Below are 23,080 nucleotides of genomic sequence, written 5' to 3' on the forward strand. Positions count from 1 at the left end.
ACAGCAATTGTATAATACAGTACAGATATTATTGCCACCATTTCCCTATTATACAGAGTCACAACCCTTTTATCATGGTGAATGTTTTATGTATAAAACATGTATATTTATGTTGCTTGTTTAATAATATGAAACACTTTTAAAAGCTGATTTGATTGCTGTAAAAATTGCTGGGCTGACAGCAGTGCCCTACATTTATCCAGAGCGTTTCTGTGTCATGTCAGTACAAGCTTTTTCCATAACCGCATCCCCCCCCATCTGTCTTAACCATGGCCATCTCTGAAAAGATGAAAGAAAGGAATCCAGTCTTCATGTCCTTTCAGTCCTTGGCCTTTCCTGAGCTGGAGACCGAGGGAACCAGTTAGTGGCAAGTACAATGGTACTTAGTGGCAAGCTGCATTAAAATGCCCTGGGGAAGGACATAGGGAGATGGGAATTGCCTGAGCCGTTGACTCCAGTTTGCTTTGAAATCCTCTTGATTACATTCCATAGTGGTTGTTTTTTCAGTTGATTATGGGAAATCTCAGTGACCGAGAAGGTTAAGGATCTTGGTTCTCTAGAACCTGAATGTTCTCATCTATTTTCTTATCTGCTGCTCATGATGGTGCAGAGACACACTGTTTTTACTGCCCCCATTATCTAAGGGGACTATTACGCAGTGAGAAGTAGGGCAGTAAGCCAACTAAGAGGTTAGTTATACTAAATGTTGATAAACTATTAATATTTTCACTCAAACCAGTTTTACTGTGCAGAGACTTGGGGTTTTCCATGTAGTCTGAGCTTTTATCTTTGGAGTATTTTACAAACACTGACTAACCTTCACAATATCCTGGGGAGGTAGCAAGTAGTATGGTCCTCATTTTCAGATGGGAAAACTGAGGTAGAGTAGCTAAATGACTTGCCTAAGGCAAGGGAGAGTCAGTGTCAGAGTAAAGATTAGAAATCAGTAGTTCCTGGCTCCCTGTCCAATAGTTGAGAGCCCACACCTGAGACTTGAGGTTGGAGTTCATGTTGTGATTCCACAGGAGATAGGTCAGTGTTTTCCTTAGACACCCCCACTCCCCAAGAGCCACATGGATACCTCAGAGGAGTCTGAGTCCCAAGCAATTCCAGGCAATGCTAAGGAGGAGGTGTTGGACGAGGAGGAGAATGGGAGACAGGCAAGTGGAAGATCCATTGTCCTGGAGAGCCAGGAGTTGTTTGTAACCCCGGAGTAGTCCAGCCAGTCACAGAACTGCAGCATGGCTGAATTTGATGCCTAGGGAGGAACCTGTGGTGACTATGCATTTAGCATTAATATTGTGGGGGCACATGTTCTTATTTGAAATTTTTATTTAAATAACTAGTGGCAGTAGAGTGACTCTTCTTCTCAGTGCCTGGGCCAGCTAGGCAGAGGGTGCCCTGCAAAACAGATTGTTTATGTACGTAGGGATGTCCTGTGAATTCTCCATGGAGATCGCCAAGAAAATGTCATGGAGGTAGTCTGCAATCCATTATAGAAGGTTTCTGGGGGGGGTCTGCCTTATTTCTTCCACCATGGTAGGACATTTTCCCATGCCACTCCAATATTAATTTGGCAGGCATCATCACAGCGCATAGCATAGCAGCATAAGGACCTGGTCTGTACCTGGAGGCATGCAGCAACTGTTCTCTTTCTGCCTCTGTTACCTTCAAGAGCATGATATCAGCTAGGGTCATCTATGGGAGATGGCGGTAGTATTCATTTCAGTTGCTCGAACAACAAACACTAGTGCTTTTGTGCCCCCCCCTTGTGATAGCTCGCCCTTCCCCCACCACCGGACAAGGATGCTGAAACCTGGGGGGCCAATAGGGCAGGGATGCCAGAATTGGGGGGGGGCATGGCTGCCTACTGTTTAACATGGCTGTAGTTTGTGTGGCAGGGGTCAGTGTTGCTCCCACAAACTGCAAGCCTTGGGCAGGCAGGGTGCAGGGACATGGACTGGGGGTTGCTTTTGGGCATTCCGTCCCCCTGCCCAGAGCAGGTGGACAGTCTGAGCTCCCATGGCATCTCTTACCACTACCTGGGTTCTGCTTCTGTGCCTTGGGTGCCAGAGAGTGGCAGCAGCTATGGGGGGGGTGGCGAAAGAAAATGTGGTGGCTATAGCCCACCGCAAGCCTCCCTCTACCCCCCAGCATTGCTCCTGTTGAGGCTTGCAATTTGGGGGGAGGAATGCCGGTCTCTGACCTCCACACTATGCCCATGTTACAAAGGGGAGGTGTCATGGCCCACTGGCCACACGGGTTCTGCCGCAGGTTACCCCTCCACTGCTGCAGATGTTCTGGTGCCTCTCCCCGGGACATACCCACCATGGCTGGGACAGCAAACCGGTTCAATGAATACCTTGTAGAAATGAAAATGTTCTGCTTTACACTTGCGTGGATTCAGGAGAGTGATTTTTATTAGGGCTGTCAAGCGATTAAAAAAAATTAATCATGATTAATTGCGTGATTAAAAAACATTAATCATGATTAATCGCACTGTTAATAATAGAATACCATTAATTTAAATATTTTTGCATGTTTGCTATATTTTCAAATATATTGATTTCAATTACAACACAGAATATAAAGTGTACAGTGCTCACTTTATATTTATTTTTGATTACAAGTATTTGCACTGTAAAAAAATAGTATTTTTCAATTCACCTCATAGAAGTACTGTAGTGCAATCTCTTTATCATGAAAGTTGAACTTACAAATGCAGAATTATGTACAAAAAAACTGCATTCAAAAATAAAATAATGTAAAATTTTAGAGTCTGCAAGTCCACTCAGTCCTCCTTCTTGTTCAGCCAATCACTCAGACAAACAAGTTTGTTTACATTTGCAAGAGATAATGCTGCCCGTTTCTTGTTTACACTGTCACCTGAAAGTGAGAACAGGCGTTCTCATGGCACTGCTGTAGCCAGCATCGCAAGATATTTACGTGCCAGATGAGCTAAAGATTAATATGTCCCTTCATGCTTCAACCACCTTTCCAGGGGACATGCGTCCATGCTGATGACAGGTTCTGCTCGATAACAATCCAAAGCAGTGCAGACTGACACATGTTCACTTTCATCATCTGAGTCAGATGCCACCAGCTGAAGGTTGATTTTCTTTTTTGGTGATTTGGATTCTGTAGTTTCCACATTGGAGTGTTGCTCTTTTAAGACGTCTGAAAGCAAACTGCATACCTCATCCCTCTGAGATTTTGGAAAGCACTTCAGATTCTTAAACCTTGGGTCGAGTGCTGTAGCTATCTTTAGAAATCTCACATTGGTACCTTCTTTGCCTTATGTCAAATCTGCAGTGAAAGTGTTCTTAAAATGAACAGCATGTGCTGGGTCATCATCCGAGACTGCTACAACATGAAATGTATGGCAGAATGAGGGGTAAAACAGCAGGGGAAATACAGTTCTCCCCCAAGAAGTTCAGTCATAAATTTAATTAATGCATACTTTTTTTAACAAGCGTCATCAGCATGGAAGCATGTCCTTTGGTGGCTGAAGCATGAAGGGGCATACGAATGTTTAGCATATCTGGCATGCAAATACCTTCCAATGCCGGCTACAAAAGTGCCATGCAAATGCCTGTTCTCATTTTCTGGTATCATTGTAAATAAGAAGTGCACAGCATTATCTCCTGTAAATAAACGTCTTTGTCTTAGCAATTGGCTGAACAAGAAGTAGGACTGAGTGGACTTGTAGGCTCTGAAGTTTTACATTGTTTTGTTTTTGAATGCAGTTATGTAACAAAAAAAATCTACATTTGTAAGTTTCACTTTTACAACAAAGAGATTGCACTACAGTACTTGTGTGATGGGTTGGATCATAGAAACCCCCTTTGGACCTGCCACTTGATGTGCTTTGACTGCCTCTGGGTCTGTTTTCCCTACCAGCTTAGGACATAAATTGTTTGTCCTCTATAACACTGATAGAGAGATATGCACAGCTGTTTGTCCCCTCCCCCCCCCAGGTATTAATACACACTCTGGGTGAATTACCATAAAATAAAACACGCAAGTCTAAACCAATACAGTAAGAAAACTGAATACAAATAAAATCTCACCCTCAGATATTTCAATAAGCTTCTATCACAGACTGGATGCCTTCCTAGTCTGGGCACAATCCTTTCCCCTGGTACAGCCTTTGTTCCAGCTCAGGTGGTAGCTAGGGGATTTCTCATGATTGCCGCCCCCTTTGTTCTGTTCCACCCCCTTATATATCTTTTGCATAAGGCAGGAATCCTTTGTCCCTCTCTGGGTTCCCTCCCCTCCTTCTAAATGGAAAAGCACCAGGTTAAAGATGGATTCCAGTTCAGATGACATGATCACATGTCACTGTAAGACTTCAAGTCCTCATTCCTTCAAGCCTGACTCACAGGAAAGCCTGCAAGCAAACAGAGCTATCCACAGTCAATTGTCCTGGCTGATGGGAGCCATCAAGATTCCAAACCACCATTAATGGCCCACACTTTGCATAACTACAATAGGAGCTCAGAGTTATATTTCATATTTCTAGTTTCAGATAAAAGACTGATACGTTTATACAAATAGGATGACCACTCTCAGTAGATTATAAGCTTTGTAATGATACATTACAAGAGACCTTTTGCATGAAGCATATTCCAGTTACATTATATTCACACTCATTGTCATAGTTTCATAAAATCATATAGAGTGCAACGTCACAACTTGTATGAGGTGAGCTTAAAAATACTATTTCTTTTGTTTATCATTTTTACAGTGTCAATATTTGTAATAAAAATAATATACACTTTGATTTCAATTACAACACAGAATACAATATATCTGAAAATGTTGAAAAACATTCAAAATATTTAATAAATTTCAATTGGTATTCTATTGTTTAACTGCGATTAATCGTGATTAATTTTTTTGAGTTAATCGTGTGAGATAACTGCGATTTGACAGTCCTGGTTTTTAAATAGCAGGTCTAGATGAAGCCAGAGAGCAGTGATGCAAATGAAAGAGAGGTTTCAGAGTAACAGCCGTGTTAGTCTGTATTCGTAAAAAGAAAAAAGAAAAGGAGTACTTGTGGCACCTTAGAGACTAACCAGTTTATTTGAGCATGAGCTTTCGTGAGCTACAGCTCACTTCATCGGATGCATAGCATATTGTGGAAACTGCAGAAGACATTATATACACACAGAGACCATGAAACAAAACTTCCTCCCACCCCACTGTCCTGCTCGTAACAGCTTATCTAAAGTGATCATCAAGGAGGGCCATTTCCAGCACAAATCCAGGTTTTCTCACCCTTCCCTTCCCCCCCCCCCCACAGACACACATACAAACTCACTCTCCTGCTGGTAATAGCCCATCCCTCTTTGAAACCTCTCTTTATAATGCGCATGATAATCAAGGTGGGTCATTTCCAGCACTAATCCAGGTTTTCTCACCACCACCACCCCCCCCCCCCACACACACCCCCCTCCAAAAACCACACACACAAACTCACTCTCCTGCTGGCAATAGCTCATCTTACAATGTGCACAGCAATAATCCAAGTTTAACCAGAACGTCTTGGGGGGGGGGGGTTTGTAGGAAAAAAACAAGGGGAGATAGGCTACCTTGCATAATGACTTAGCCACTCCCAGTCTCTATTCAAGCCCAAATTAATAGTATCCAATTTGCAAATGAATTCCAATTCAGCAGTTTCTCCCTGGAGTCTGGATTTGAAGTTTTTTTGCTTTAATGCACTATGATATGTGTAATGAAATAATGAACACCCCTAGGACAGTGGACGCTAAGCAGAGGGCATGGAGGGTTGCTCTCAGGAAAAAATGAACATGGACATTATGAGCAGAACAAAAGCTCAGGAGAATGAACGTGGTAAACAGCAATAGATGCTGCGGTTTCTGAAGGAACAGACAGACATGTTGAGGCATCTGGTTGACCTTCAGGAGAAACACCTTGAAGCTCGACTTCCTCTACATCCCATCCAGACTGTCATTCCAACATCATTGTACTCAACCCCGCTCATACATGGATGTGTGACAGGTAAAGCCGGTGTGAACAGAAGATGAATGTGCTTTCCCACTCCCAATTGTATTCCCCTGTATTTCCGAGGTTTACTTCTGTGACACATACTTCTGTGTGCAATAAAATTCCATTTATTGAAAATGAAATCATCTTTATTACTTCAAAGTGTGGGGGGGGGGTGAGAGAGGGAAACTGAGACACAGAGGGAGGATATGAATGAGTTCACACAGCACCAAAGCTGTGAATAGAACCTAGGAATCCTGGCTTCCATCCCCTCCACACTCTCTAAGCAGTAGCCCACACTCCCCTCATTTACGGCAGCCATAGCGGTGGCCTCTGTGAGGTATTAATTGGTGAGTCTCAACCCATTCCCTGGGCATCAAGTACACCCCCCTCACCGCAGTGTCTTTGGAGGGGTAACAGACTGAATGGAGCATGTGATTGTCTCCCCAGCTGTAGCAAGGGAGGGGGCTCTAATGGTTGTAGCAGGTGGGGGCTGGGAGTCATTTTCAGAGCAAATCAAGAGGTGTATTTCCAAGGTTACATTACTACACACACAGCAGTCACAGCAAGGTTCAGACTATTGGCAGGCACAACACAGAAAAGCAACACACATTACTGAGAATTGTTAATAAAATGGATTTTCAAAGCCTCCCTGAGCCGCATTGCTCCCAGCTGAGCTCTTCTTGTAGTCCTAGTATCTGGCTGCTCAAAATTAGCAGACAGCCTATCCACCTCTATGCCCCACCCTGTGGAAACTTCTCTCCCTTTGTTTCACAGATATTATGAAGCACGCAGCAGGCAGTTATGAGGGCTAACCTAATGAGCAAATGGTACCAGCGACCCTTCAAGCGGACAAAGCACATTCAACTGCGATTCTGCACTTGCTGAGCCTGCTGAGCCTTCTCCTTGCTGCTGTTCTGGTGTACGGCTTCATGAGCCATGGGAGTAAGGGGTAGGCTGAGTCTGCCAGGATCACTATTGGCATTTCAACATCTCCTATGATGATTTTGCAGTCCCGAAAGTCCCTGCTTGCAGCTTTCTGAACAGGCCTGTGTTCTTAAAGATGCATGGGTCATACATCTTCCCGAACCATCCCACACTGATGTCGATAAAACATCCCTGGTGATCCACCAGCGCTTGCAACATCATCGAAAACTATCCCTTTCTGTTTATGTACTCTGTAGCAAGGTGGTCTGGTGCCAAGATAGGGATATGTATGCCATCTATCGCCCCACCGCAGTTAGGGAACCCCCAATGCAGCAAAACAATCCAGTATCTCCTGCATATAGCCCAGAGTCACTACCCTTCTTAGCAGAAGGCAATTAATGGCCCCGCATACTTGGATCACAGCAACTCTCACAGTGAATTTTCCGACTTTAAATTGATTCCCAACTGACTGGTAGCAGTCTAGCATTGCAAGTTTCCACACAGTGATCACCACTCACTTCTCCACTGTCAGAGCAGGTCTCATTTGAGTGTCGCTGTGCTGCAGGGCTAGGGCAAAAGCTGCACCCAGTTCCTGGAAAGTGGTCTTGTGCATCTGAAAGTTCTGCAGCCACGGCTTGTCATCCCATACCTGCATAACAAAGTGATCCCACCAGTCAGTACTTGTTTCTTGGGACCAGAATTGGCGCTGTACCATGTTCAGCTGCTCTGTGACTGTCAACAGCAACCGGGAATTGTTTCATTCTGTGGCTTCCAGCCAGGCTACTTCCACGTGGCAGTTCCTCTAGTGGCTCTGGAAATACTGCTGGATAAAGCATGTCGAGTTTGTGATACCACAATAGTGCACAGCTCTGCAGGGTCCGTGCTTCTCTAGAGATGGTGGATGCATGGGTATGCCAGGCTTTTGAAAAAAGGTGTGAAATATTATGGGATGTGGAGGAAATCAGGGGAGGGAGAAAATGGCATCATGGGATGTTCAAGCCATGTTCCCAGTCCTGCAAGAATGTTTTGCTCCCATGAGGCACTGCTAGCCCTTCCCAGAACTCCCTATAGAAAGTTGCACTGTGGGATAGCTACCCATCGTGCACTGCTCTCTGCATTGATGCAAGCACTGCTAGTTAGGATGTGCTCCACCAACACAAGGAGTGTGGTGTGCACATGCACAACTGACTGTATGTCGACTTACCTTAAGTCTATTTAAGTTTGTAGTGTAAACATGGCCTGAATCTTTAATTTTGTGACCACATACTCCTTTTTCCACCGGAATTTTGCCCCATTCTGTGCACAGGAAATATACATACTTCTATTATAGGCAGTGCTAGTACAAGGCTGTTAAGGTTGCCTTACAATCCCACTATAAAACCCTGTTTTCAGTTGCTTAAAACTTTATCAATTTTTAACCTTTTGGGGTGAAATTTTACATGCTGGTTGTCTGCTTTTGTCTGACCTTTTTGGGAAAATTTCAAAATGATTGAGCTGTTTCCAAGAATGAGGCTAGGGAAATACATGTTTTGCCTATGTTAACAAATTCTAGAAACTTTTTTTAAAGAAACTCCAGCATTCCCATGCTTTAGAGCAAGGATTTGAAATTTGACAAAGGCAGAGGGTAGCCTTTGTATAAGGTATTGCCTTTTGCCATCTCTGTGAAAACCTGCCCAAATTTGGACCAGTTATAAACCTTTGAAAAATCTCATTTCACATATGCTCAGTAGAGACTTGCTAGAGTTTAACAGCTAAAATCTCTGAAGAATCCACCCTCACTGAGCATGCTCGAGGCTCTCACAGCTTTTAGCAGTCTCAGCATGTACTGTCCCCTCACAGCTCCTACTACTGACCTGACTGCATATGCTCAGTTGCTCTTTGGAATTGAAACATGCTTCAGCCTAGGACTACAGGGGGCTGAGAAAGAAGGATTTTCCCTGTAATGACTGGCTGCTCCAGGCGGGAGTGGGGCCAGGCACTGGAACTGAAACTGAGAGCCTGTTTGTCTTGCACACTCAGTAATCCCATTGCTCGCACCAGCCAATGTAGAGGAGGAAGTTGTCTGATTCAGTCTTAGCTAGACCAGCAGGAAGGGGAAGGGGTAGATTGTGACAAAGAGTCTGGTGAGAATGTAAATGGGGTGGTGGTGGGGACTGTAACTGACAACGGTTGGGCAAAGAGACTGGGAGAAGGGGGGAAGGGAATTTTGGACCTTGGAGTTGTCAGGGAAATGGTGATAGACTGGAGCCAGGGGATGGGAAACAAGGAAAGACTGGGACTGGCTGCACAAGGTGGCTGGGACTATAAGCCATTGGGGGAGAACGGGGCAGAAGTGTTGACATTCCTTGACCACTGAAGTCGCTTGGAGCTGTGCTTGGTTACATAAAGTGCCATATAATGCTTAATATTCTGAAAAATCAGATCCTAGATGTCTCAAGTAGGCACTTCTGACCTTAGTTTCTCTGTGCCTCAGTTTCTCATCTGTAAAAGGGGAGATAATACCACTATCTCCCATCATATGGATATTGTGAAGATAAAATGTTTGTGAAACACTCCACTACTATAGAGATGAATTCCATGGGAAAGCCCTTGAGGAAATTAATAATTCTATCTTCAGAGCAGGGTTTGACTAGTGTGCTATAACTAAGGCCGAAGGCCACCCACTGAACAATGAGGATAAAAAATATTGACTAACTGCTCTTTAATTGAACACCATCCATCCTGTGCAGTGTACTGAATGGGGTAGGAGTCCTATGGAAAAATATATGATCATGTAATTAAAGCAGCAGTTCTTCAAACACCTCACCTCCCTTCTGACAACAAAAATTACTACAAAACCCCAGAAGAGGGGACCGAAACCTGAGCCTGCCCGAACCCTGCCTCCCGGGCAGTGGGGCCAAAGGCAAAGGGCTTCAGTCCCAGGCAGGGGGGCCTGTAACCTGAGCCCCACCGCCCAGGGCTGAAGCCAAAGCCTGAGTCCCACACCCAGGGCTGAAGCTCTCGGGCTAGGGCTTTGGCCCCGGGTGGTGGGGCTCAGGCTTCGGCTTCGGTCCTGGGCACCAGGAAGTCTAACACCAGCCCTGGCAACCTCATTAAAACAGAGTCATGACCCACATTGGGGTCCTGACCCACAGTCTGAGAACTGCTGAATTAAAGTATTTGTATCATAGGCATATACACAAGGGGGTGGAATTAAGATGGCATAGACAACCTTAATTCTGGCAGTTCCTAACTTTTGAGTGCTTGACTTTGCAACCTTAATGCTCTTTTAATGGGGCTTGTGTGTATGTAATTATATACACACCCACACCATTATTTACCAAGCACTTATACTGTATAAGGCTGAGCACAAGTCACACAAGAAGGACAGGTTTCAGAGTAACAGCCGTGTTAGTCTGTATTCGCAAAAAGAAAAGGAGGACTTGTGGCACCTTAGAGACTAGCTCACGAAAGCTTATGCTCAAATAAATTGGTTAGTCTCTAAGGTGCCACAAGTACTCCTTTTCTTTTTACAAGAAGGACAGGTTTCAGAGTAGCAGCCGTGTTAGGCTGTATTCGCAAAAAGAAAAGGAGTACTTGTGCACCTTAGAGTCTAACAAATTTATTTGAGCATAAGCTTTCGTGAGCTACAGCTCACTTCATCAGATGCATTCAGTGTAGCTCACGAAAGCTTATGCTCAAATAAATTTGTTAGTCTCTAAGGTGCCACAAGAAGGACAGTTCATGTGACAAAAGAATCTACCCTCTAAAAGAAAAGACAGAGGCTGGGCCCTAGACACACTCTGAAGCCCAGAGAATGGAGTAACTTGGGATAGCTTGGAGTGGTTCTTTTCACTTCTGGTGGGCATTCATACACAAAGAACATTCACGAACTGCAGGAGTTTAGATTTTGCAAGGCAGGCTGTAACAGCCAGCTGCGCTGCTCCTGTCATCCAGATGTCCATTATTAGCTGCAACCCCGGGCCACGAATGATTGCCCAGGAAGTCTAGAGGTGGGTGGGAGTGGGACCAGGACCCAGCCTCCCCAGTAACATTATGTGCAGCTGTGCTAGACTCTGCTTCTCTCCGGCTGCCTGCGCCTTGGGCTTCAGAGAGGAGCCAGCAGATGGCGGCGCCTCTCCTTGGCTGGGAGCGGAGTCCCGAGCACGTTGTTTCCAGTGTAAACCCTCGCTTTGGTTACAAACCCTGCCTCCCTCCCCTCCCTCCCCCCTCCGGAGGCTGTGTATCTGTCTCACATTCACATCCCAGCCTGTCACTAGCACATCCGAAGGCGAGCATGGCGCAAAGGGGGCCACTCGTGCCTGCAACAGGGACCCTCCCCAGGACAGCCCCTAGCCTGGCGCTGCTGCTGCTGCTGCTCGGTGCCTGCTGGGCTGCGCGCCCCTCGGAGCAGCGGGGCGGCCGGAGCTCCAGCTGGGTGACCCGGGCAAGCAGGAACCCGCGGGAGCTGCTGTTCCGCCCCGGCGGCGGCGGCGGCCGGGAGGAGGCGAGTGCGCTGGGGCGCGCTGGCGAAGGCGTGGGGGCTGCTGCGGGGAGTCGCTCCAGGAGAGCATCCTCCACCTCCTCCCGCCCGGCCAGGGAGCAGGTCTCTCTGATCAGCACCTCCTTCGTGCTCAAAGGGGACGCGTCTCACAACCAGGCGATGGTGCACTGGACGGGCGAGAACAGCAGTGTAAGTAGGGGCCCCTCCCCAGTCAAAGCCATCCTGCCCGCGGGTGGGGGCATCGTCCGTCCCCCCCCCCCCCCAGCGGAGAGCCCAGCCCCTGCGTTATATGGCCCCAGCCCTCCGCGCTGTATTACGGTAGCTGTTCCCTTCCCCACCCCGCTGCCTGGGGGAGCCTTGCCGGGGGGCCTGGGGTTCCGGAGTCGGTGCAGCAAAGCAGCCCTTTGCTTGCGTGGCTGGAGGCGGCGGGTGACAAGTGCATCCCAGGCTAGGGCTCAGGCAGGTCCAGGGCGGAAACTGGTCGCCCCCTCTTTGGCCACACGCCGGTACTCCGGCAGGGGAGGAAAGAGGGCGCCCTGATTTGCGGGAGGCCGGGAGGAAGAGAGATGTGACCAGGGGCAGCGGCAGCAGCAAGTCCCACCCCGGTTGAGCGACTTCCCCAGAAAGTTTGGAAAGTTTGTAGCGTGCATCCCGCACATAGGTGGAGAAGGGGGTTGGGGGGGTGGGACTGCACCTGGGGCAGGTCTCCCGGGCTCGGGCTGCCTCCTCCGGCCAGCGACGCTGCTCAGGCTGCATTGGCCGCTGGGGCTAAGGGGCAGGTTGGGGGTGACTTGGCGGGAGGATCGGGCCCGAGAGATGGAAAGTTATCTCGGTTTCTCATCCTCGGGCGGCTGTCGGCAACTCCAGCAGACGCCTAGTGGCCGGTCACACCCACCCCGTGTGGTGGGGAGGGAGAGAGCAGCGGCCAGAGGATTATCCCCTCCAGCCCTTCATAAAAGTGCCAGATTAAATTGTCGCGGCTCAATCGATTCACCTCAAATCAATCGCCTGCTTCTAATCCCTGGCCCGTGTGCTAAAAGGCCCGAGAGGGTAAAAAAACACAGCGGAGGCACTTGGTTGTAAAACAGTAGCGCCGGGTCATCGGTCTCAGTTTGAGCTTCATTCTTGGGCCTGCTAACGCGGCCTTGGGCAGAGGGCACGGGTGGTGGGGAGGCTCCAGTTTGGACACTTCCATCTAGGGCGTAGGCACCCACTCAGCTTTCCAGCTTTCCTTCCCATGACCCTGCTATTCTGTCTCATTTCACAGTTGCACGTTATCTTTTGTCAGCCCCCAAACCCAAAGACCCTTTCATGCCGCTGAAAACGGCGCTCTGTCGCTCCCTGCAGCAGCTGACCCTGGTCTGGTCTCACCTGTGCAAGTCGCACACAAATGGAGGCTCTGCTGTTTGATTTGGTCAAAAATGCATAGAGTTTATGGAGTCAGGTGCCTTGATCTCTCTGCTCAGAAACCCACGGGACCCATTCTGTCCTATGGTGTAAATGAATGGTGAAACTTTTATTTTACTGTATCCATTATACTTCATTGTACTTGCTCCTTTTTGAATCTTTTAACAAACTGGCTTCTTATGTACTGATTGAAGTTTTATAACAATATTTTGCTGACACTGGTGCTTTTTTGTAGGTACTGTACACCAAGTTTCAGAACTTTGTCACAGTTAAAGCAGTGTGTGACCTTGTAATATTTAAATTTAACTAATTATATAAGGCCAACTTCTCTGCTGGGATAATTCCATTAATTTAGCCCATTATCTGTTTTTAACTAATATTCAATCTCATCTTTATTTCCTCTATATCCACAGATGATGGGTATATATTTGAACAGATGGTTTCTGGGATTTGCTGCTTTTGAATTTATCCTAGAGTAAGACATTATTTCATAACATTGTGTAGCATAGGTAAATATTACCCACACCAGGCATTGTGTAATGTCTATATAACCACATAGGCAGTGAAATCTTGTTATGAAAAATCTAGAATGATTTTCTCCTGAAGATTTTAGCATTTCTGGAAAATCTCTGCTTTATTTCATTGTAGATTAGCTGAGATCCTGGCCTTTGTTTGAACTTGAGCTTTGCAAATTATGCATAGTATTCATTTAAACTTGACTCAGTTCAGAAAGCATGCACTGTATTTCCCATAAATGTATGGATTAGCATCTTCCCCTTTGGGTTGTCAAATCCACTTTGTGCTAGCTCTGCTAGTGGGTCACACAAGAACAAGAGCTGTCCTGTGAGCAGGCTGGCTGCTTGTGTTAATGCTTATTATATAATCTGATATTTTCATGTGTCAGAGTTGGAGTCAGCATCATAAAGCTTGACGCCTAGTTTCTGATTTACTTAGGAGGGAAATGTGAACTGATGGCCATTTTCTTTTCATAGAAAGTATTGCAAATCATTGGCAGCATCTATTTCTCTAGTTTTGTCCTTTCCCTGTTTCTGCTTTCAGAATAATGCCATTTCTTTTCATGGGCAGTGCTGGCAGGCTGTTAGGGCTATTTTTCTTTCTTGAAAAGATCACTATTAAAAAAGTTGGCTCGAGTTCAGATTTTTATGTACAAAAAATGTAACGGCTTTTATGCAAAGTACTCTGTGCTCTAAAACAAATACCTTGCTAACCCACACACTTAAAACTAGTGGTCTCGCCCCATCTCTCTGCAAATATTTAATAGCAGATGCTGCAGTGTTCGCTTGTATTGCTAAGATTTCATTATTTTTTCACGATATTCTACAATGTGTGTACTAGTATATGATGAAGTAGTTTCCTCAGTAGCAAAAATACATGACACTGTCAGAATGGAATACATTTGATGCATTATCTTATTCTTTTATTGTTTGTGCACTTATTAGTTTACTAAATTCATTAATGTGTGGCGGGACTCCACATTATTAGTGCAAATAGATGTTCGCTACTGTGTTTACTAATTCAGAGACAAAAATGTTTAGTTGTGCTGTGCTATTTCAAAATCATGCTGATCAGCATGCCTGCTATCAGCTGGACTGTCCCATAGTGGGCTGGACCAATGACCTGGAGGTGAAAGGCTCTATATCCCATTACCACACACCTGAGCACCTAGTTCGTTTGCTTAGCATGCTTTTAAGAAATATGTAGGTGGCAGGAATTTTCATCCCCCCTGATTCATTAGACTTGTCTGCTAACATGTTTGGTTGGTTGTGTTGTAGAATATGAGTTGATAAAGCAATGAGAAACCAAAAGCTGCTACAAAGTGATCTGAGGATTGCAAAGAAGGTACAGAACTAGTCTGTCTGAGAAAAGTGGAAGAAGTGTGTCAAGTTCATGCAGTGAGGATGAGATGAAAATGATACAAGCAAATATCACTGTTCTTCATTCAGTTGTGAGTTTAAATACCACAGGCAAGAAAAAACCCTATTGAATTTAACTAAGGACCTGATTTACAATCCATTGAAGTCTGTGGGAGACTTCAATGGGCTCTGGTTTAGGCCCTACATCCATGTTAGAAAGCAGGAGGAACTTTTGATTAACTTCTGATAAGTATTTGGAGCAAGGAACAATAATCTAAGAGAAGAAATTAATAGAAATGGTTGCCAACTTTGTGCCTTATCTTTCACCATTGTAATAATGTCATAACTCCCCTCGACCTCAGTAGGGAAGGATGGAGCCAGAAGCTACTGAGGGCCTGATCCAAAGCCCACTGAAATCAATGGAAAGATTCCCATTGGAAACAGTGGACTTCAGATCAGGCCTTGCGCCTCCTTGTGAGGTGCTGAGCAGGCTTGGATTCAGGTGGCTAGCATGAACCGCCACCCATGCCGCTATTTTTAGCATGCTAGTTCCAGCAGAGCTAGTGTGAGTCTGCCTACCTGCATTGGGAATCACACCTCCCAGCTGCAGTGTGGATGTAACCTGAGGACAATGGTGCTGGAACAATTTTTATACTGGGGGTGCTGAAGGCGGAAACCTTGTTATTAATACTTCAAGCAAGAGGGTGTGGCAGCACTCCCTGCACCCCTTGTTCCTGTACCTATGCCTGAGGATAGTGGGAACTTCTTTGGAGGCACTCAGCACTTTGTAGGCTCAGGAGCTAAACTAGTTCTCTCACACTTTACAGTAGTGGTGGTTGAAAATTTGACAGCAATGAGCTCTAGACAACCATATATCCTGTTAAACACCTTGCCTTGTAAAATAAAGGAGAAACACACAGCAGGATTATTCCCTTGAGCTCCCTGACGGAGAGACAAATAATCATAAATGGTGAGTGGGCAGCTGTTTCTCAGAAGGTTGTTCACCTGCATGAGTAGTTCATTGAAAGCACTGCCATGGAACACTCATGTGTGGATCAAGGACAAATAAACAAACTTGGAAAGGGCTTAGACTGCTTGATGTAAATAAATTTTAAAAAGCTCTGTGCTCATCTTGTAAATCCTACTGTGTTTCAAAGAAAGTGCTTAATTTGTAGTTGCATGAGGAGGCCATAAATTAAATTTATCCTTTCCCCCTGCTTTAGAACTCTGCTGTGTACTTTTGTTATCCTTTCTTAGTGTAGTAATTTTTCAGAATTAAAGAAATGTTGGGTTTGATAGCAGAGGGTGTATACAGTTGCAATGGTTGTAAAGTGAGCTTGAATATCTAGGAAGATCACTGAACACTTCCTCATTCTGTTAATATAGGGAGCCATGTAAATTGCTTCCTGTTCTGTGTCCTCATTACTTTGTTTTGTATGCTGAAGAATTAATTATTTATAAATTGCATAAACAGTAAGCTTGTCCCTGGCCTTTTCTGACAGTAGTCTGTCTAGTCAAAAACATTGTTGGGGATGCAAGGCTTGCAAAGCTGGTACTTTTAATGTCAGTAGCTTAGCTGGTTAGTTAATTCCTACAGTCGATGTTTGCACTTCCCCTTCCCCTGTTGCTTCAAAAGTGCAAGGAGATCTGTCTTGCACTTGTACTTCCAAACAAAAGTTTTTGTAAGTGGAACTAATTTCCTAACCTGTCCTAAAAAATCATAAATTGGAGGCTTGACTGCTGGGTTGCACAACGTGCCGTTAACATCCACAAGAGTTATTGATTGGCAGTCACTTATCTGATAAAGTAACAATACTTTTTCTATCAGGGTGTATTTCACAATATTTACAGTTTGCCATTTGTACAAATCATCATTATGCTGTGCTAAATGTAATATGCAACTTTTAAAGTTTACTAGGGATACAGTATTCCTATCTGATTTAGGGGAATATTATTTATTAGTGAAAAGCTTTAAACAAACAATTGTTCTTTAGAAGTAGAGAACTTAAAGCCATTCAGTGTTCTGTGATTACAAAGTAAATAGTTTCTTCACAGTATTGGACTCTTACTGACTCCCATAGGGAATATCTATTTTACCTTAGTGTTCACTTTTGTTTTAAAAAAAATCAAAATTAAGAGAAATACTTGAAGAATGAATCTTATATTCAGATATGATCTTGGATGCTGTGTGCAGGCTGCTAAAATGTTGTGAACAGGATTTCAGCCAATGAGTTCTTAAGTCTTCAGTTTCACAGTGTCTGTACTTCCTTTTTTGTTTGCTTGACAATATTAAGTCTGTGCAGTCACTCATTTGCCCAGTAGGTTGGTGTCTTGGTCCTATGTAGCCCTCATAAATGTGTAGCACAGGGATACAGTAAATGCATTTATATACCTTTAAAAAGATCCAGTATTTAGTAGTTTATCAAAGAAAGAAAGGTCTGTTGTGTATATAGACAGTAGTTACAGTACTTATGTATACATAGGAATTTATCTACTTTAACAGCCCGGTTAATCCAGATTTTTCATTATTTGATAAACAAGTATTTTGCTTAATTTAAAAATGTTACTTTTTGCAATGCAGTTTCACCACATATGATTTATACAATCCAGTGACCACTAAATGTATTCTTTTGGCAGATATTTTATTTAATTGGTTTACTGTTTTGTTCAATTTGCAATAAATTGCACTGTTGGAATCCATAAAGAAGATTGACTTCAATATTCCTGTAGCAATATCTGTAACTGTGAATGTAACTATTTATCCAAACTAAGCAGCACTCCATCTTGGTGATTTTTGGCTCTCTTTATCATGAGTGGCCAGATTACTGCTTATGGGACAAAAAAGAGAACATAGTCAAAAATCCTGACTTCCCGGACTTAATAAATGACAGATGTATTGCAGACTGCAAGGCAAGTTCCCCACAGGGAGGATTTTTTTTTTAAAGATTCTTTGAGGTGTTGGTGAAAATAAAAACAAAGTTATTCTGAAAGGATTTGCAGAATCTTACACCAGAAGCACTGAGCTTTTTTCGAATAAACTATATTCCAAGTTTAATATAATGATAAAACAAAACATAAACTTTGTATTATTTTTTCCTCCATTTTACCGTTTTTTCCTTCTTTTGGATGTTCTCTGTATCTCAACAATTCCATCAAGTGAAGGTAGGGGGCAGCACCTCTGTAGACACAGATATCCCAGCCCCGGCACCTCCCAAGCAGACTCCTGAAATTGACCCATACATTCATAATTAAATGTGTGCTCCAACCCTTTTTTGTGTGTGTGTGGGAAAGATATAATACATTTCAGACCTGATTAATCAAGGAGAGGAGCAGAACGTAAAGAAGTACCTCCCTACTGCTATGGCCAGAGGCAAGGTGCTTGGAGGAGGGTAGGGGGAAATGAAAATGGAGGTAAAAGAAATGTAGCAACTAATAATAAAGATGTAATATACAAAACAGTAATATCGCTAATACTGCAGACACACCGTGTGTGCATGGATAAACCAAACCGGGATTTATAATATCTCATTTGAGAAGTATCTAGGTTTTTGGCATCAGGAATATATTCTGAAGTGGAAATTTCAGACACTACCCTTCACAGACTTGACAATACTAGAAACCTATAAATAGAGACATTTGGATAGGGAAATGAGAAAACTCCTTTTAATGCTACTGATATTCAGTGAGTAGGAGAATCTTTTGGAAGGAAGAAGTAGGGGAAATGATTATTTTACTGAAGAACAGGGACTGTCCCTTATGAATAGGCACTTTCAGTTGACACCTTTTAAATAACTTGAATGTCTAGAATGAACTGTTAAGCGATCCTACTGGTTCCTCAGTTCTTATTATATTATTTGCATTGGCTAGCACCTAGGAACTCCAGTCCTGGAACAAGACTCTATTGTGCTAGGCACTGTACAAATATAGACAGAAAGATGCTTCCTGCCCCAAAGAGCAATCTTGCAGTCTACAATTTAATCCTTCATACACTCACTGGGTAGAAGAAATGAGACTTTCATGTGCAGTAGGCATTGGTGCGTAGAGATTGTGTAACGTAAACCTGGCATCTGCACAAACAGATCCTCCTTTTACACATTGATATGTAAACACGTTGACACATGTTGCAAACTCATTTGAAAGTTTTCCTAAATAGATACATTTGTTATTGATGAGTTTATTATGAGAATTATTTTGTATTGTGATATTCATGTCTATGTAAATTTTAATAATAGTCATAGCTAGAAACAATATTATATATATATATATATATATATATAAAATATACAGTGTGCAATATGCCATACTGTTTTTGGCAGTAGTGTGTATCTTTGACTGATTCAGCAATGCATGGAGCGCAGTGGAAGGACTTTGGCCATGATCATGCAGACACTTAAGCACACTGTAATGGTATTAACAGCTATAGCTCTACTGTCTTCAACAGAATCACTCACGTGAGCGAAGTTCTTCACATGTTTACCAGTATTAAGGATTAGGGCCATTGACTGCAAATTCACCTGGTGAAAGTTAATCAGAATTCTGAAGGACATTAAGAAGGAGTAAGAAGTATGATCCAGTGTTTAGGACGCTAACCTGAGACTCAGTTCAATTCCCTGCTTCACCACAGACTTCCTGTGTGACCTTGGGAAAGCCACTTAGTCTCTTTCTGCCTCAGCTCCCTACCAGTAAAATGGGGATAATGGTACTTTCCTACGTCACGGGATTGTTGCAAGGATCAATAAATGCATTAAAGATTGTGAGGTGCTCAGATACTATGGTAGTGGAAGCCATATATGTACCTAAAATAAATTAGATTTTCTATAGCCTTGGCAATTTTTAGCTTTCTTGCAGCTACTTCATAATGCACTAAAATTGCAGAATCCTAGAAATCAGAGTTGGAAAAATTCTATTAGGTCATTTAGTCTACCCTACTACTAATGCATGCTTGTTCCCATGAGTGGATCTTGTAGCGCTTAGTTCAGTCGATATCTTAGGTGACTGGGCTTCTGTCGCATCTGTAGGCAGATTATTCAAAAGTCTGAGTTTTTGCTGTTAGGACAGTGGGGTTTTTGGGTTTTTTTTGGTAATTCAACCTAAATTTTTCTCTTCTTATTTTGTCTGATTATTCCCAGTTACTCCATTACACCACCTGGAATAATTTTCCTTCCTTCTTAGTCTTCATATTCTTCCGATTCTTCTAAACAGTAATCATGTTTTCACTTTAGTCATTGTTTCATTAAGTAAAACTCACTTAAATCTTCCTTCTTGAAACAGACTTGCCAGCTCTCTAATCATGGCACCTAGGTACCATTATTATAAACACAGACAGAGAGAGAGAATAGTTCTTTTCTGAATTTCCTCCAGTTTCTCTTTCTTCATTACCCCAGGTCCTCCAAAAATAAAACTTTGTCTTTGTTAGTAAACTGTGATTCATTTTTTTCATAATGAGAATTTAAAAGTACTTTGATAAATTTGGCCAGTACTTAAATTCCAAAGGGTTAAAGCTCATTTTTATGCATTGTTTAAAATGACATTGTTTGTTAATATTTTGTTCTTTTAGATGGAATCATAAATTAACAATTTATACATGTCCCTGCCCATTTCCCCTGAGATCTGTCTCTCTTATGTCTTCCTTTTTGAGCATGTGCCAGATGGTTGAGCTACATGGACAATTGGAGCTGGGCAGGAATTTTTCAATGTACTGTTTGGGTGTTTTTTGGCTCAAAAATGTCAATTCATCAAACTCACAACAGTTTGCAAAAGAGGGTTGATTTCAACAAAATTTACAGTTTGAAAAATTATTGGAAAACAAGTTTCAAAATTGTCAACCAGGGATGTTCTGACGACATTTTCAAAATGAAAAATTTCTTTTTTGAGTCAAAATGACTGCTTCAATATCTACTACATTTAAACTTTAAAAAGTTGAGTCAAAATTATCAAAATGTTTCAGTTGACCTGAATAAAAAAAAAGGATTTCCAAAAAAATTTAAGATTTTTTTTTTAACTTTTTTTCCTGATTTGGGATGGGAAGTGTTTTTGTTTTTATAATATTAAATTTTTGCTGGAAAAGCATTTTCCTCCCAGCTCTATGGTCAGTGCTGTAGAAGTCCAGTCTCCCATTCCCAGCTGCTCGAAAGCAGAAGGGTGACCACTGGTGACAGGGTGCATGTTTTGTATCACCCTTGGGCTAATGTGTGTAGGCCAGGCAGGTGGCAAGCTACTCTGTGTGCAGTGCTAGTCCATGCAAAAACGTGCTCATGTTGTTGTTGTTACTTGTCTTCCCTTCCCAACGTGTAAGAGCTGTGGAGAAGGGATTGTCTTTTTCTGTTTGTACAAGATCTAGTACAATGAGGCCCTGACCCTCGACTGGGGCTCTAGATGCTACTGTAATCCAAATAAATAATGGTGATGCTGACTGAGAATTGAGCTGTTCCACCCTTCAGCTCAGGCTATGTGAAACTTCCCTCTCCCTAGACTCTCTCATTAAGCTACTGCATAAAGGAGTTGATTTTCTCAGCTACTGGAGAATAGCCTGTTTATGATTAATGCATACCCACACTTGCCTCCAACAACCATCATTCCTGAAAGGCGGATGCTCAAGGGAGTGAAGTTAAAGGGTTAGCAGGAATACATTGAAACTGCACTTTCAGCTTGGGGCGGTGTTTCACCTTTTTCAACATGACCAGTTTTGAAGAAGTATTGGTTTCTTTATCGCAAACATGATTGCACCAGGGGATTGTAGGCTGTCACTAGATCTTCCAGGTGTCTAGCTCTATAAGATATTCTTCAGTATCTGGCTCTCTGGGAGTGCGCTTATCAGTTGTTCCTCTTGCAGGATTGGAGTTGTTTGTGGGTCTCTCACACAAAACTAATAAGCAGCGCTCATTAAATCTTGGTGTTGGCCTTCTGTGGTAGACAAGAAGTGTTCTGAATGTCTGTATTTGTTCCTTTTGTGGATCTACATGCTGCCTTGGATTCACCTATATCCCAGATACTGACTGTTTGCAGCCTGAATTTTCCATCTCTGCAATCTTTCTAACTACTTTAAAAGACACTGTCAAGGGTAGGAAACCTAAAATTAGACCTGGCAGCTGTTCTTTGGTTTGAGGATCTGCATGTGTACATCACTTCTCTCATCCTCTGTCTTCTCATTCTGTGAACAACAGGGGTATTAATAAATGAGAAACACCTGATCAGGATTCTTGTATATTTCTGTATCCCTGGGGGTTAGAATAAAGCAGGCAGCTGTGTGAGTGCTCACATGGAATCCTGTCACCTGGGCTGGACTGCCCAGTAGAGTGGTTGGGAGTTTATCCAAGTTGCAGCTCTTATTTTAGAGCAACTGGTAAACTTTTATAGGTCTCTGGAAGTCCCTCTAAAACAGTGGCCCATCTTTTTCAGCCTGCAGGCCAAATACATGATTTCAACCCAGTCAAGGGGCTACAAGAAACAGGTTGGGGCAGATTCTCTGCTCTGTTCTGCCCCTACTTTCTGGCTCAGGCAGCTTGAAGGGAGCAGAAACCACCCACAAGTTCCGGTTGGGAATCCCTCAGCTTCAGAAGGTACAATGGGTTCAAAGAGGGTGCATTCCTGCAGTCACCAGTGGGGGTATTGTCCCTGGTGTACCATAACTAGCCGGTAAGAGTTAGAGAAGCTTCCAGCCTGTTCTTTCATCTGTCATGGCTGTGATAGAGAATCAGGGAGTCATAACTTGCTGTTGGCTCTGAGCTTCTCTCCTTCTCCTCCCCTGGGTTGGTCTGAATGGCTGTGTAGGGGAGGGGAGTCAGCACTGGCAAAGAGACTTGAGATCTGATCCTGCTCTCTTTGGCGCTCCCACCATCTGGCACGGAAGCAGACAGTGGAGCAACCAGAGCTATGCTCATCCCTCTTAGTCCTTGTTTCATGCTGTCTGTAGACTCAGATAGATGTCACTGCCTTGGCTCCGTGAGACTCCCATTTGGAAGATTGCCTCTGAAGCCACAAGGGTCTAGAAACATTTTTTTTAAAAATTAAAAGATGAGATTCAGCACAATCTACATAAACATCTCTTGTGGTTTGAATCTGGCCTGTGGTCGGATGTTTGACATCCTTACCATGGAGGGTAACAGCTTTCAGTCATCACCTCCCTGGGTGGATTTGATTGATCACTTTGGAAATGAAAAGCTCCGTATCCCATTACCAGTCATCCAGCTGTGTAATCTCTCTCTCTGTCTGTACCACCCTAATCTAACTATTTATATATCCCCTCCCCCCCCCCCCCGTGGTATCTGTGCCATGGAGTCATCCAACCTCACTCACCCCAGTTTAATAAAAACTCTTAAATATTATGTTTAATACACAAATGAGGCTCTGTGGGGAACTATGAATTTTGCTATAATCCCAG

At 43.5% G+C, this 23,080-nt stretch overlaps 1 protein-coding gene across 5 annotated transcripts in view; it reads left to right on the forward strand.

Annotated features, from left to right (window-relative positions):
• Window positions 1-11,041: 11,041 nt before the first annotated feature.
• The window catches only part of SORCS2 (sortilin related VPS10 domain containing receptor 2), an 806,006-nt gene continuing 793,967 nt past the window's right edge, over window positions 11,042-23,080 (forward strand). For 4 of the 5 annotated variants that reach the window (XM_074951740.1, XM_074951739.1, XM_074951741.1 and 1 more), the window contains exon 1: window positions 11,450-11,608. In XM_074951740.1, the coding sequence (XP_074807841.1) occupies window positions 11,579-11,608 (30 nt within the window). In that variant the 5' untranslated portion in view covers window positions 11,450-11,578. Of the gene's footprint in view, window positions 11,609-23,080 lie in introns of all 5 variants that reach the window. The other variant, XM_074951738.1, reaches the window with a different exon arrangement.

Source organism: Natator depressus, chromosome 4 (genome assembly GCF_965152275.1).
Source record: "Natator depressus isolate rNatDep1 chromosome 4, rNatDep2.hap1, whole genome shotgun sequence".
Taxonomy (NCBI): domain Eukaryota; kingdom Metazoa; phylum Chordata; order Testudines; family Cheloniidae; genus Natator; species Natator depressus.